General features: G+C 40.1%; 1 protein-coding gene across 1 annotated transcript in view; it reads left to right on the top strand.

The window, feature by feature from the left end:
• Positions 1-15,789, top strand: part of sec16a (SEC16 homolog A, endoplasmic reticulum export factor) — a 69,962-nt gene that overhangs the window by 33,849 nt on the left and 20,324 nt on the right. Inside the window, exons 12-13 of the mRNA XM_052500515.1 lie at positions 7,679-7,760; positions 8,526-8,643. Coding sequence (XP_052356475.1) covers positions 7,679-7,760; positions 8,526-8,643 — 200 coding nt within the window. The remainder of the gene's footprint in view (positions 1-7,678; positions 7,761-8,525; positions 8,644-15,789) is intronic.

Here is a 15,789-nt window from a genome sequence, read left to right as displayed (position 1 = left end):
TTCGAGTCATATAGCAAAGGATCTGAATACTTATGTAAAGTATTTGTTTTTTATTTTTACCAAATTTTGCACAAAAAAATCGAGCCCGTTTTTGCGCAGCCATTTTGGGGTATTCTGTGTAGATTGATTTAACATCTTGGTGACGGGGCAGTATTTTCACATCCGGATGAAATGCATACCCAAATTCAACTGCCTGCTACTCATCCCCATTATATTATTAGTAGATTTGGATAGAAAACACTCTGACGTTTCTAGAACTGTTTGAATCATGTCTGTGAGTATATAACAGAACTTATTTAGCAGGCGAAACCCAGAGGACAAACCATTCAGATGTTCTTTTTTTTAGGTCACTCTTTTCAATGTGTTTTCATTGGGAATCCAGATTAAGGAACCTTATTGCAGTTCCTATCGCTTCCACTGGATGTCAACAGTCTTTAGAAATTGGTTGAGGTTATTTCTTTTTGTAATGAAGAAGTACGGCCATCTTGAACGAGGGTCACTTGAAGTGTACTGTTAGAGGCGTGTGACCAGAAAGCTAGCTACAGTTTGTTTTGCTCCTGTATTGAACACAGATCATCCCGTCTTCAGTTTTATCGATTATTTACGTTAAATACCTAAAGTTGTATTACAAAAGTAGTTTGACATGTTTTGGCAAAGTTTACAGGTAACTTTTGAGATATTTTGTAGTCACGTTGCGCAAGTTGGAACCTGTTTTTCTGGATCAAACGCGCCAAATAAATGGACATTTCGGACATATATCGACGGAATTAATCGAACAAAAGGACCATTTGTGATGTTTATGGGACATATTGGAGTGCCAACAAAAGAAGCTCGTCAAAGGTAAGGCATGAATTATATTTTTATTTCTGCGTTTTGTGTCGCGACTGCATGGTTGAAATATGGGTTCTCTTTTTGTTTACGGAGGTGCTATCCTCAGATAATAGCATTGTTTGCTTTCGCCGATAAGCCTTTTTGAAATCTGACATGTTGGCTGGATTACACAAGTGTAGCTTTAATTTGCTATCTTGCATTTGTGCTTTAATGAAAGTTAGATTTTTATAGTAATTTATTTGAATTTGTCACTCTGCATTTTCCATGGCTTTTGGCAGAGGTTAATCCATTTTAGAATAAGGCTGTAATCTCACAAAAAATTCAAGGGGTCTGAATACTTTCCAAATGCAGTGTATACACTGGGTACGAGTACTGAGTTGATGTGCACAGGTATGAGGTAATTAAGGTAGATATGTACATTTAGGTAGGGGTAAAGTGACTAGGCAACAGTGTCGTGTCTTTACTATCATTAAATGTGATACATAACAAACAGTAGATATTGGTTACTAACAATGATACAACGAAAAGGTCAGCCTGTCTTTCGTGGTTGTAGGTGGTTAGAATGGATATTACAGATTACGTTCAAAAATGTTTTCATAGAATAGATGTTTCGGCAGTTGTCTGTATTCTCGTTCCAGGTTTATGTAATTTCTAGCTGTGGACTAGTGATTCTTGTCTAAGATTTGCTCTTATTCTGTAAGGATCGATAGTCTCAGAGTTTAACCATTTCCAGCCGTGTAGCCAATGCTCCTTTTGGTATAGTCTTGTCCTTTTGGTAGAGTTGTAGTTTAACTTCTTAAGGCTGAAATCCCATTAAGGATCGATTTGACAACAGCCAGTGAAAGTGCAGGGCGGCAAATTCAAACAACAGAAATCTCATAATTAAAATTCCTCAAACATACAAGTATTATACACCATTTTAAAGTTAAACTTGTTAATCCCACCACAGTGTCGGATTTCAAAAAGGCTTTACAGCGAAAGCACACCATATGATTGTTAGGTCAGCACCTAGTCATAGAAAAACAGTCATTTTTCCTGCTAAAGAGGAGTCACAAAAAGCAGAAATAGAGAGAATGAATCAGTAACCTTTGATCTTCATCAGACGACACTCATAGGACTTCATGTTACACAATACCTGTATGTTTTGTTCGATAAAGTGCATATTTATATCAAAAAATCAAATTTTACATTGGCGCGTTACGTTCAGTAGTTCTAAAACATGCAGTGATTGTGCAGAGAGCCACATCTATTTACAGAAATACTCATTCAAAATGTTGATGAAAATACAACTGTTATACATTGAATTAGAGATACTTCTCCTTACTGCAACCGCTGTGTCAGACTTCAAAAAAACTTTACGGAAAAAGCAAACCATGCAATAATCTGTCTAGCGTTCAGACAAGAAAGCAGCCAAAAAGATATCCGCCATATTTGGGTGGTTGACATTAGTCAGAAATAGCATGATAAATATTCACTTACCTTCGATCTTCATCAGAATGCACTCCCAGGAATGACTGTTTGTTTTGTTCGATAAAGTCCATCATTTATGTCCAAATACCTCCTTTTTGTTTGCGTGTTTAGTTCACACATCCAAATTCACAAGGAGCTTCAGCGAGCAGGCCTTTCTAATCGACCTGGCCCGGGTATCCTGGAAGGACATTGACCTCATCCCGTCAGTAGAGGATGCCTGGTTATTCTTTAAAAGTGCTTTCCTCACCATCTTAAATAAGCATGCCCCATAATAAAAATGTAGAACCAGGAACAGATATAGGCCTTGGTTCACTCCAGACCTGACTGTCCTTGACCAGCACAAAAACATCCTGTGGCGTTACTGCATTAGCATCGAATAGCCCCCGTGATATGCACCTTTTCAGGGAAGTTAGGAACCAATATACACAGGCAGTTAGGAAAGCAAAGGCTAGCTTTTTCAAGCAGAAATGTGCATCCTGTAGCAAAAACTCAAAAATGTTCTGGGACACTGTAAAGTCCATGGAGAATAATGGCACCTTCTCACAGCTGCCCACTGCACTGAGGCTAGGAAACGCTGTCACCACTGATGAATCTGTGATTATTGAGAATTTCAAGAAGCATTTTTCTATGGCTGGCCATGCTTTCCACCTGGCTACCCCTACCCCAGTCAACAGCTCTGCACCCGCCACAGCAACTTGCCCAAACCTCCCCATTTCTCCTTCACCCAAATCCAGATAGCTGATGTTCTGAAAGAGCTGTAAAATCTGGACCCCTACAAAACAGCCGGGCTAGAAAATTTGCATCCTCTCTTTCTAAAAATGATCCGCCGCAATTGTTGCAACCCCTATTACCAGCCTGTTCAACCTCTTTCTTATCGTTTGAGATCCCCAAAGATTGAAAAGCTGCCGCAGTCATCCCACTCTTCAAAGGGGGAGACACTAGACAAAAACTGTTAGACCTATATCTATCCTACCCTGTCTTTCTAAGGTCTTCGAAAGCCAAGTTAACAAACAGATCACTGACCATTTAGAATCCCACAGTACATTTTCCGCTATGCAATCTGGTTTCCGAGCTTGTCATGGGTGCACCTCAGCCACGCTCAAGGTCCTAAACAATATAATCGCCATCGACAAAAGACAATACTGTGCAGCTGTATTCATCGACCTGACCAAGGCTTTCGACTCTGTCAATCACCGTATTCTTATCGGCAGACTCAACAGCCTTAGTTTCTAAATTACTGCCTCGCCTGGTTCACCAACTACTTCTCAAACGGAGTTCAGTGTGTCAAATCGGAGGGCCCGTTGTCCGGACCTCTGGCAGTCTCGATGGGGGTGCCACAGGATTCAATTCTTGGGCCGACTCTTTTCTCTGTATAATTCAATGATGTCGCTCTTGCGGCTGGTGATTCTCTGATCCACCCCTCCACTGACGACACCATTCTGTAATCTTCTGGCCCTTCTTTGGACACTACAACTCTCCTTCCGTGGCCTCCAACTGCTCTTAAATCCAAGTAAAACTCAATGCATGCTCTTCAACCAATAGCTGCCCTCACCTGCCCGCCCAGCAAGCATCACTACTCTGGATGGTTCTGACTTAGAATATGTGGACAACTACAAATACCTAGATGTCTGGTTAGACTGTAAACTCTCCTTCCAGACTCGCATCAAACATCTCCAATCCAAACTTAAATCTAGAATCGGCTTCCTATTTCCCAACAAAGCATCCTTCACTCATGCTGCCAAACATACCCTCGTAAAACTGACTATCCTACCGATCCTTGACTTTGGCGACGTCATTTACGAAATAGCCTCCAACACTCAGACTGCATCCAGCTTGCCATCACAGTGCCACCCGTTTCGTCACCAAAGCCCCATATACTACCCACCACTGTGACCTGTATGCTCTTGTTGGCTGGCCCTCACTTCATATTCGTCGCCAAACCCACTTGCTCCAGGTCATCTATAAGTCGTCGCTCTGTAAAGCCCTGACTTATCTCAGCTCACCATAGCAGCACCCACCCGTAGCACTCGCTCCAGCAAGTGTATTTCACTGGTCATCCCCAAAGCTAATTCCTATTTTGGCCGCCTCCCAGTTCTTTGCTGCCAATGACTGGAACGAATTGCAAAAAGCTGGAGACTCATATTCCACTAACTAATTTTAAGCATCAGCTATCAGAACAGCTTACAGATCATTGCACCTGTACATAGCCCATCTGTACATAGCCCATCCAACTACTTATTTGTTATTTTTTTTTGCTCCTTTGCAACCCAGTATCTCCACTTGCATGCACATTCATCTTCTGCACATCGATCACTCCAGTGTTTATTTGCGAAATTGTAATTATTTCGCCACTACTGCCTATTTATTGCCTTACCTCCCTAATCTTATTTCATTTGAACACACTGTATATAGACTTTTCTATTGTGTTATTGGCTGTACGTTTGTTTATTCCATGTGTAACTGTGTTGTTTGTCACACTGCGTTGCTTTATCTTGGCCAGGTCACAGTTGTGAATGAGAACTTGTTCTCAACTAGCTTACCTGGTTAAATAAAGGTGAAATAACCAAATAGCTCTTTAAAAATAAAATTAACTAAAGCTGCTGCTTTCAAGGAGTGGGACACTAATCTGGACTCTTAAAACAAATCCTGCATCGCTACGACTGAGATCCATTCCTATTACACCGGCTCTGACACTCGTCGGATATGTCATGGCTTACAAACTATCACGGATTATAAAGGGAATCCCAACCACGAGCTGCCCAGTGACACGAGCCTACCCGACTAGAAAAATACCTTCGATGCCCACTTCGAGGCAAGTAACACTGAACCATGCGTGAAGGCACCAGCTGTTCCGGACAACTGTGTGATCACTCTCTCTATAGCTAATGTGAATAAGACCTTTTAAACCGGCTGCAGGGCCAGACAGATTACCAGGATGCTTACTCAGAGCATGTGCTGACCAGCTGGCAAGTGTCTTCACTGCCATTTTCAACCTCTTCCTGACCCAGTCTGTAATACCTACATGTTTCAAGCAGACCACTATAGGCCCTGTGCCCAAGAACTCAAAGGTAAACTGTATAAATGACTATCGCCCCGTAGAACTCACATCTGTAGCTATGAAATGCTTTGAAAGGCTGCTCATGGCTCAACACGCCCCCATTTTCCTTGTCTGGGGTAAGCATAGCATCCAGTGCTGGCGACTCGTTGAAGTATTCAACCCCTTTATGGTGTTAGGTTCTAATATTTTAGAGTAAATAACTCATGGACACGAGAGAAGCTTTACCAAGTTGAATTTTTCCCAAAGGGTCGACACAGCTGTATTCAGACAGGTGCTTTTTTTTGGCTTTTAGACTAGTTGAGTATCTGGAGCATAAGTATTTGTGGGTTAGATTACAGGCTCAAAATGGCCAGAAACGAATCACTTTCTTCTGAAACTCATCAGTCTATTCTTGTTCTGAGAAATGAAGGCTATTTCATGCGAGAAATTGCCAAGAAACTAAAGATCTCGTACAACACTGTGTACTACTCCCTTCACAGAACAGCACAAACTGGCTCTAACCAGAATAGAAGGAGTGGGAGGCCCCAGTGCACAACTGAGCAAGAGGACAAGTAGATTAGAGTGTCTAGTTTGTGAGACAGTCGCCTCACAACACCTCAACTGGCAGCTTCATTAAATAGTACCCGCAAAACACCAGTCTCGATGTCATCGGTGAAAAGGCGACTCCAGGATGCTGGCCTTCTAGGCAGAGTTACAAAGAAAAAGCCATATCTCAGACTGGCCAATAAAAAGAGAAGATTAAGATGGGCAAAAGTACAGACACTGGACAGAGAATGGTTTTTCTTTGCAACTCTGCCTAGAAGGCCAGCATCCCGGAGTCGCCTCTTCACTGTTGACGTTGAGACTGGTGTTTTGCGGGTACTATTTAAGACAAACATTGACAGTAGCTTGACCTTACTGGAAAGCTCAGTGACCTTCAACGAGGCGCCGTCATAGGATGCCACCTTTCCAACAAGTCAGTTCGTCAAATATCTGCCCTGCTATAGCTGCCCCGGTCAACTGTAAGTGCTATTATTGTGGAGTGGAAACGTCTAGGAGCAACAACTGCTCAGCGGTCTGGTGGTAGGTCACACAAGCTCACAGAACAGGACCGCTGAGTGCTAAAGCACAAAGCATGTAAAAATCCTCTGTCCTCAGTTGCAACATTCACAACCGAGTTCCAAACTACCTCTGGAAGCAACATCAGCACATTAACTGTTTGTTGGGAACTTCATGAAATGGGTTTCCATAGCCGAGAAGCCGCACAAAAGCCTAAGATCACCCAATGCAATGCCAAGCTTCGGTTGGAGTGGTGTAAAGCTCGCCGCCATTGGACTCGGGAGCAGTGGAAGCGCATTCTCGGGAGTGATGAATCATGCTTCAGCATCTGGCAGTCCGGCAGATGAATATGGGTTTGGCGGATGGCAGGAGAATACTACATGCATATTATTATTATTATTATTATTATATTATTATTATTATATTACATGCCCAATGTATAGTGCCAACTGTAAAGTTTGATGGAGGAGTAATAATGGTCTGGGGCTGTTTTTTTCATGGTTCGGGCTAGGCCCCTTAGTTCCAGTGAAGGGGAATCTTAACGCTACGGTATACAATGGCATTCTGTGCTTCCAACTTTGTGGCATCAGTTTGGGAAAGGCACTTTCCTGTTTCAGCATGACAATGCCCCCGTGCACAAAGCGAGGTCCATACAGAAATGGTTTGTCGGGATCGGTGTGGAAGAACTTGACTGGTCTGCACAGAGCCCTGACCTCCACCCATCGAACACCTTTAGGATGAATTGGAACACCGACTGCGAGCTAGTGCCCGACCTCACTAATGCTCTTGTGGCTGAATAGGAGCAGGTCCCCACAACAATGTTCCAACATCTAGTGGAAAGTCCTCCCCAGAAGGGTGGAGGCTGTTATAGCAGCAAAGGGGGTACCAACTCCATGATTTTGGAATGAGATGTTGGACCAGCAGGTGTCCACAAGCTTTTGGTCATTTAGTTTATTTCTGTATTTCGTTTTCAATAAATGTGCTAATTTCTAAACTTTTTTTCTCTCTGTCGTTATGGAATATTGTGTGTAGATAGAGGAGAAGAAAATATATTCAATCCATTTTGAATTCAGTTTGTAACACAGCAAAATGTGGAATAAGTCAAGGGTAGGAATACTCTCTGAAGGCATTGTATGTACAAAAAAGTTGCTCAACTTAGAAAAAACACACAAAATAGCAGAATTAGTCAGGAGGCCAGAAGACGTTAGCTATCCAAAAAAGAGGTGAATGTATTGACTGAAAAAGATTAAACTTGTGATCCTTTTTTCTTTGGGTGGTCAGGTTTGCGAACAGTCTGCCCATCAACGACCCTCTGCAGACAGTGTACCAACTGATGTCTGGGAGGATGCCCGCCTCAGCCACTGTGAGTATGACCCTGTGATACCTTTTCTATTTTGATAACAGAACCACACTGCTGTCTTGTTCAGAAATTACATTTTGAGATAAAAGGGGAGTATTTTTTTTATTACGTCAAAAAGAACGGAGGATTTTTAAAAATGTATTTTAATTTATTACATTCGTTTTTAATTTAAACAGGAATTTACGTTTAAAGGCCCAATCTCAAAAATGAGATTGTCTTGTGTTTAATATATATTTCCACACTATAGGGTTGGAGTAATACTGTGAAATTGGGGAAATTATGACAATGCCTTTTTAGTGTAATAGCTTTTTGAAAAGGTCGCCTGAAAGTTCATTCTGTTTTGGTGGGATGAAGTGTTGGCTTGCCTGGTGACATCACCAGGTGGTAAATTAGTTAATAGACCAATTTTCCCTTCCCCACTCACAAGCCTAGCAAAATGCTTGCACAATAAATTGCTCTTTGCTAACCTATTTTTGTTTGTTTTCAATTGAAATGGTCAAAAACAATCATAGTAAGTTACTTAATTGTTACCCAGATATTATATGATATTCGATTAAAATGGCTGCATTGGACCTTTTAACATTCAATGTAAAATTAAATTGTTCTTGTGGCTTAATGAACATTTTCAAGTAATAAAAAAGTGATCTTTCAGCAATGTGAAATTAAAGTTGGCTGTTCAATACTGAACTGCACTTATTGAAGAACGGATGAAGAAAGTTAATTTGGGGTCAGCACTATACTGTAAAAGTTACATAAGTGTCTCTGCAGTGCTGTGGGGATGAGAAGTGGGGTGACTGGCGCCCCCATCTGGCCATGGTGCTGTCCAACCTGACCCACACTTTGGACCTGGACACACGTACCATCACCACCATGGGAGACACTCTGGGTGAGACATCAAAGGACACATTTGTGGGCCAGAAGTTTCAGGAGAAACTCTGGTCCTTAATCACATTACATGCATAGGATGTATGGAGGATGTTTGTTGCTGAACTCTTGTGCGCTGACAAGTAAAAGTCATCGAAATGTTCCCTATCATGAATATAAGATTAAGATTTATCATCATAGTATGTAATAGTTTGTCATCAACCATGACCATCATCATCATGAGAATTATGATGGTTATTAGGGCTGGGAATTGCTAGGGTCCTTAGGATATGGTCACGATACTTAGGTGCCGGTACAATATGTATAGCGATCCTCTTGGTACTATATGTATTGCGATTCAGTGGTGGTCAGTACTGTTTTTAAGCTTAGGCAGGGCGATTATTTATTCATTTTTATAAGTATGACTTATTTCTATTACAGAATAATTTGGATGACTGTCATTCTTATTCCATTCACCCAGCCTAATGTAACAACGATAGATTTAGGTTACTACATGATACTCTAATTTGCCCTATACCCATCATGAGGTTGATACAACCTAGCCTATGAATAGGGCAGTGCGATTGCATCATCTGTGGATCTATTATGGCGGTAAGCAAATTGAAGTGGATCTAGGGTGTAAGGTAGAGGTGAAATGATCCTTGACTAACCTCTCAAAGCACTTCATGATGACAGAAGTGAGTGCTACGATAGTCGTTTAGCTCAGCAACCTTAGCTTTCTTGGGAACAGGAACAATGGTGGCCATCTTGAAGCATGTGGGGACAGCAGACTGGGATAGGGAGAGATTGAATATGTCCGTAAACACTCCAGCCAGCTGGTCTGCGCATGCTCTGAGGGCGCGGCTAGGGATGCTTTCTGGGCCTGCAGCCTTGTGAGGGTTAACACGTGTCGTGTCTTTACTATCATTAAATTGAAGACTTATAGTTTTTATCAAAGATTCTCTGTAATTAGTATTACGCGATCAACTGATTAATCATGTAACTAATTAACTAGGATGTCGGGGCACCAAGGAAAAATATTCAGATTACAAAGTTATCATTTCCTAAAATAACTTTTCAGATATTTTATCTGATGAATTAGTCTTCGAATTAATGCATTATTTACTTTACCTCATGTTAGTCTCATTCCAAACGTCGTAAATTGTTGGTTATCTGCACGAACCCAGTCTTCACTATGATTCATCCATACATCAATTGTCTTAAATCATTTATTTATTACTAACTAAGTAATTCACAGAAATGCGTAAACAAACAAGGTAAATGTGGTTACAAGAAATGACAGGGGAATGTGCCCTAGTGGGCTAAACCGGCATCGCGACCTCTCTCGCTCTCTCTCTGTCTTGGTTAGAGGGGATAGTTCAAAGTGACATTCATTAATTTGTTATAGATGGATGTTTCGGCGGTTGTCGTTCCTCGCATTCAATGATACAGAATTCCTAGCTGCAGACTAGTAATTGATATCAAAGACTTGTTCTTATTCTGTCGGTATCGATAGTGTAAGAGTTTAACCACGTGGTATGGTTGAAATATTCAGCAATGATCGACAACCTTTGTTCTCTCCTTATGGAGAAAAACATGGTCTGGTGATAATTTCTCAATGTTGGGTTTTATTCGGAATTGCAGAAAAGGGCTGTCCCAGGACGCCTGACCCTAACTGGGCTCAGGGGCGGTCCCCTGATTTAGTTAACTCCAATTCCCTTTTTGAGTTTTCCTTCATTAAACAGTCCAAAATCACATTGTAAAATTGTGTAAACAATATCATACTCATTCATCTTATACAACAATTAGATGTAAACCTCATATCTGAGGCTATTATATAAACAGCGTTATGGTAATGTGGCCACACCGTCTCCCATGAGCTTCCCCAAGTTGTAACAAACGGACCAGTTCGTAGCTGGATTCTTCACCGATCTTCTATACTTTCTCCAGAACATGAAATTTGTTCCGACCTCGAGTTCTATGAGGTGGAATAAATTCCCCTGTTCTCTATGAACATTTACTCTCTCTATACTGTGTGTCCATGAGGAGATCCTCAGGAATTTACGATGTGTCTCTGACCACAGCAGCCTAGTTGAAGGAGGAAAGGGGGAGGCAGGGAGAGGGGGATGGGGCATGCCACACCCAAAGAGGGCAATGTCATGACACGCTTAAATGGCTTACTCAGGTCGGCCATTTAAAAGGAGAGCCCACAGTCCTTGGTAGCAGGCCTCGTCAGTGGCGCACTGTGTTATCCTCAAAGCGAGCGAAGAAGGTGTTTAGCTTGTCCGGAAGCAAGACGTTCGTGTCCAACGTGACTGGTTTTCCTTTTGTAGTCCGTGATTATCTGTAGACCCTGCCACATATGTCTTGTTTCTGAGCTGGTGAATTGCGACTCCACTTTGTCTCTATACTGATGTTTTGCCCGTTTGATTGCCTTACGTAGGGAATAACTACACTGTTTGTATTCAGCCATATTCCCAGTCACCTTGCCATGTTTAAATGCGATGGTTTGCACTTTCAGTTTTGCACAATTGCTGCCATCTATCCACAGATTCTGGTTAGAGTGGGTTTTAATAGGCACAGTGGGTACATGTATGTATGTATGTATGTGTGTATGTATGTATGTATGTATGTATGTATGTATGTATGTATGTATGTATGTATGTATGTATGTATGTATGTATGTATGTATGTATGTATGTATGTATGTATGTATGTATGTATGTATGTATGTATGTATGTATGTATGTATGTATGTATGTATGTATGTATGTATGTATGTATGTATGTATGTATGTATGTATGTATGTATGTATGTATGTATGTATGTATGTATGTATGTATGTATGTATGTATGTATGTATGTATGTATGTATGTATGTATGTATGTATGTATGTATGTATGTATGTATGTATGTATGTATGTATGTATGTATGTATGTATGTATGTATGTATGTATGTATGTATGTATGTATGTATGTATGTATGTATGTATGTATGTATGTATGTATGTATGTATGTATGTATGTATGTATGTATGTATGTATGTATGTATGTATGTATGTATGTATGTATGTATGTATGTATGTATGTATGTATGTATGTATGTATGTATGTATGTATGTATGTATGTATGTATGTATGTATGTATGTATGTATGTATGTATGTATGTATGTATGTATGTATGTATGTATGTATGTATGTATGTATGTATGTATGTATGTATGTATGTATGTATGTATGTATGTATGTATGTATGTATGTATGTATGTATGTATGTATGTATGTATGTATGTATGTATGTATGTATGTATGTATGTATGTATGTATGTATGTATGTATGTATGTATGTATGTATGTATGTATGTATGTATGTATGTATGTATGTATGTATGTATGTATGTATGTATGTATGTATGTATGTATGTATGTATGTATGTATGTATGTATGTATGTATGTATGTATGTATGTGTGTATGTATGTATGTATGTATGTATGTATGTATGTATGTATGTATGTGTGTGTGTGTGTGTGTGTGTCAATGTTATTCTCGGAGGCTACCCGGAACATATCCCAGTCTGTGTGATCAAAACAATCTTGAAGCGTGGATTCCGATTTGGTCAGACCAGCGTTGAATTGTCCTTAGCACGGGTACTTCCTGTTTTGAATTTCTGCCTCTAGGAAGGGAGGCGCAAAATGGAGTCGTGATCAGATTTTTCGAAGGGAGGGCGGGGGAGGGCCTTGTGGGCATCCCAGAAGTTGTACAAATTTCCTCGACTAACCTGTACCCCCACACATTGACTCTGTACCGGTACCCCCTGTATATAGCCTCATTATTGTTATGTTGTTACTTTTTATTTTATTTATTATTTTGTTAACTTTATTTCTTGAACTGCATTGTTGGTTATGGGCTTGTAATTAAGCATTTCACAGTAAGGTGAACACCTTACTACACCTGTTGTATTCCGTGCATGTGACAAATTAATATTTGATTTGAGACATTGGACTAATCAAGGTGACAGGCAGTGAGTGACACATTGAATATCGGCTTGCACACTCTTGCCTGCATCTAGGTGACCTAGGGTGTAATCATTAGTCCAAGCAGTTGCAAAAACACTGTTTTCCAACTAAAACAATAGTTTCTATTGGACAAATTCAGGGAGATCTCTTCCCGTTTCATTCAGTTTGCTTCCGATTTAAGAAACGTTTTGCAACAGAATCGGCTAAATGAATACACTGCTGATCATCCGCACACACAGTTCACTTTCATTGTAGCCACAGCATTACCACTTTGCTTGTGTATAATTCCTTGCATCTATGGGCTCTCCTCAACTTGTTCCTTCGCTTGTGGACAACAAACAACAAAACAGCTGTTTGTGATCCGCGACAAAAACCTCTTCAAACCATAGCCGATAACCGCTACACAGCCTACACTGTCACCATTTCAATGTTACAGTCAACAAACTGGAACTAACGCGTTTGTACACGGATTGGATTGTGGGTTTACAATCACGCAGTACACTGTACAGCTAGCAGTTACACCGGCAGGAGGTAGGACCAAGTCACTCACTATTATTTTGAGTCACAAGCATGACTCAAGTCACAAGGTCCGAGTCTCAAGTCGAGTCCCAAGTAGAACAGGTCAAGACTGGAGTCAAGTCCACGTCACCCATTCTAAGAGCCAATCAAGTTTTCAAGTTGAGTCTAAAAAAACAAATCTACACATGCTTGTTCAACTATACATCTTTGTCTATTTATTGAGGCTACCAGACAGCCGTTTTCATTTTGTCTACAACACATTTTGATTAACCTATGTAATTTTAAAACGGGGACCTTGTAGCAATCGTAATGGTCTGAAATCAGCAGACGGTAAGGCAGGTTGACGTGTAGTATTGGGGATCCAATGGTGAAAGCACCAAATTATACAAAATATACAAGTAGATTTACCAAATATACACGGGCAATAGCCCAAAAGAAATAGCCTCTGTATCAGGCTAAACCTGTCCTATCTAAACGGACACAGGTAGAGGGCTAAAATGTACAGACTCCCCTTGAGAAACCAAATCGAATCTGTCCAGCAGGAGCTCAAACAGGTAGGCCTACAATAACATAAGCACTTAGACCCCAGGACCATACAATTACCCAATTTGGCAATTGCAACCAATAAACTGGTTCTACAATGTAAAAGGCAGTTTCGACATCCATTGTTACATTGGTACATTAGTCTTAATGATGATTATTGATATTTCAACACCATGCATACATGGAACAATATTTTTCTATTATAGTGTGGAGTGTAGGCCACGTAGCCTATTTCTATACACACTGGGTAGCACGTCCTCCTATTACGTACAACAAAAATTATAGAAACATACAGTGCATTCAGAAATTTTTCAGACCCCTTCACTTTTTCAACATTTTGTTAACTTCTTGACGCTACCCATCCCTGTCGCGGGATCATTTGTCAGCAACCGCTGAATAGCATAGCGCAACAGTCAAATAATATTACTAAAAAATATTAATATTCATGAAATCACAAGTGCAATATTGCAAAACACAGTTTAGCCTTTTGTTAATCCACCTGTCATCTCAGATTTTGAAATTATGCTTTACAGCGAAAGCAATCCAAGCGTTTGTAAATTTATCGATAGCCTAGCATAGCATTATATACACTTAGCATCAGGAAGCTTGGTCACAAAAATCAGAAAAGCAATCAAATTAACCGTTTACCTTTGATGCTCTTAGGATGTTTTCACTCACGAGACTCCCAGTTACACAACAAATGTTCCTTTTGTTCCATAAAGATTATTTTTATACCCAAAATACCTCCGTTCGTTTGTTTGTCGCGTTATGTTCACAAATCCACAGGAAAGAGCGGTCACGACAACGCAGACGGAAATTCCAAATAGTCTTCATAATGTCCACAGAAACATGTCAAATGTTTTTTATAATCATTCCTCGGGTTGTTTTTAAAATATATATTCTATAATATTTCAACCAAGTGTGTAGATTTTTCTATAACAGCGGGAGGAACAATGGCAGCTTTACTCTGTAGCGCAAAAACTCACTCTGAGAGCCCCCACCTATCCACTTACGCAATGTGATATTTCACGCTAATTTTTTCAAAATAAAAGCCTGAAACTTTGTCTAAAGACTGACGCCTTAGGGAAGCCAGAGAAAAAGGAATCGGGTTGATATCCCTTTTTAAATGGAGGAGACATGCATAGGAACAGAAGTGTTTCAAAATAAGAGGCACTTCCTGATTGGATTTTCCTCTGGGTTTCAACGGGAATATCAATTTTGTGATAATCACAGACAATATTTTGACAGTTTTGGAAACTTTAAGAGTGTTTTCTATTCTAATCTGTCAATTATATGCATATTCTAGCATCTGGTCCTGAGAAATAGGCCGTTTACTTTGGGAACATTATTTTTCCAAACATAAAAATAGTGCCCCCTAGCTTCAAGTTACAGCCTTACCCTAAAATGTATTCAATAAATGTTTTCCCTCATCTATCTACACACAATAACCCATAATGACAAAGCGAAACAGGTTTTTAGACATTTTTGCACATGTATTAAAACTAACAAACTACCTTCTTTTGGGGAGGCAGGCCAGTAAATGAAAGCTTGCTGAATCGAATCGCTGAGCTGAAAAGTACAAATATGTCGTTCTACCTCTGAACAAGGCAGGTAACCCACTGTTCCCCCAGAAAGGCCGTCAATTGTAAATAAAAATGTGTTCTTAACTGACTTGCCTAGTTAAATCAATTTAAAAAAACACAATTTAAGTCGGAAGTTTACATTAACCTTAGCCAAATCCATTAAACTCAGTTTTTCACAATTCCTGAGATTTAATGCTAGTAATAATTCCCTGTTTTAGGTCAGTTAAGATCACCACTTTATTTTAAGAATGTGAAATGTCAGAATAATAGTGGAGAGTGATTTATTTCAGCTTTTATTTATTTCATCACATTCCCAGTGGGTCAGAAGTTTACATGCACTCAATTAGTATTTGGTTGCATTGCCTTTAAATTGTTTAACTTGGGTCAAACATTTCGGGTAGCCTTCCACAAGCTTCCCACAATAAGTTGGGTGAATTTTGGCCCATTCCTCCTAACAAATCTGGTGTAACTGAGTCAGGATTGTAGGCCTCCTTGCTCGC

This window comes from Oncorhynchus keta, unplaced genomic scaffold (genome assembly GCF_023373465.1).
Source record: "Oncorhynchus keta strain PuntledgeMale-10-30-2019 unplaced genomic scaffold, Oket_V2 Un_contig_1083_pilon_pilon, whole genome shotgun sequence".
Taxonomy (NCBI): domain Eukaryota; kingdom Metazoa; phylum Chordata; class Actinopteri; order Salmoniformes; family Salmonidae; genus Oncorhynchus; species Oncorhynchus keta.
Note: the sequence above shows the minus strand (reverse complement) of the source record. Positions and strands in the feature narration are given on the sequence as shown.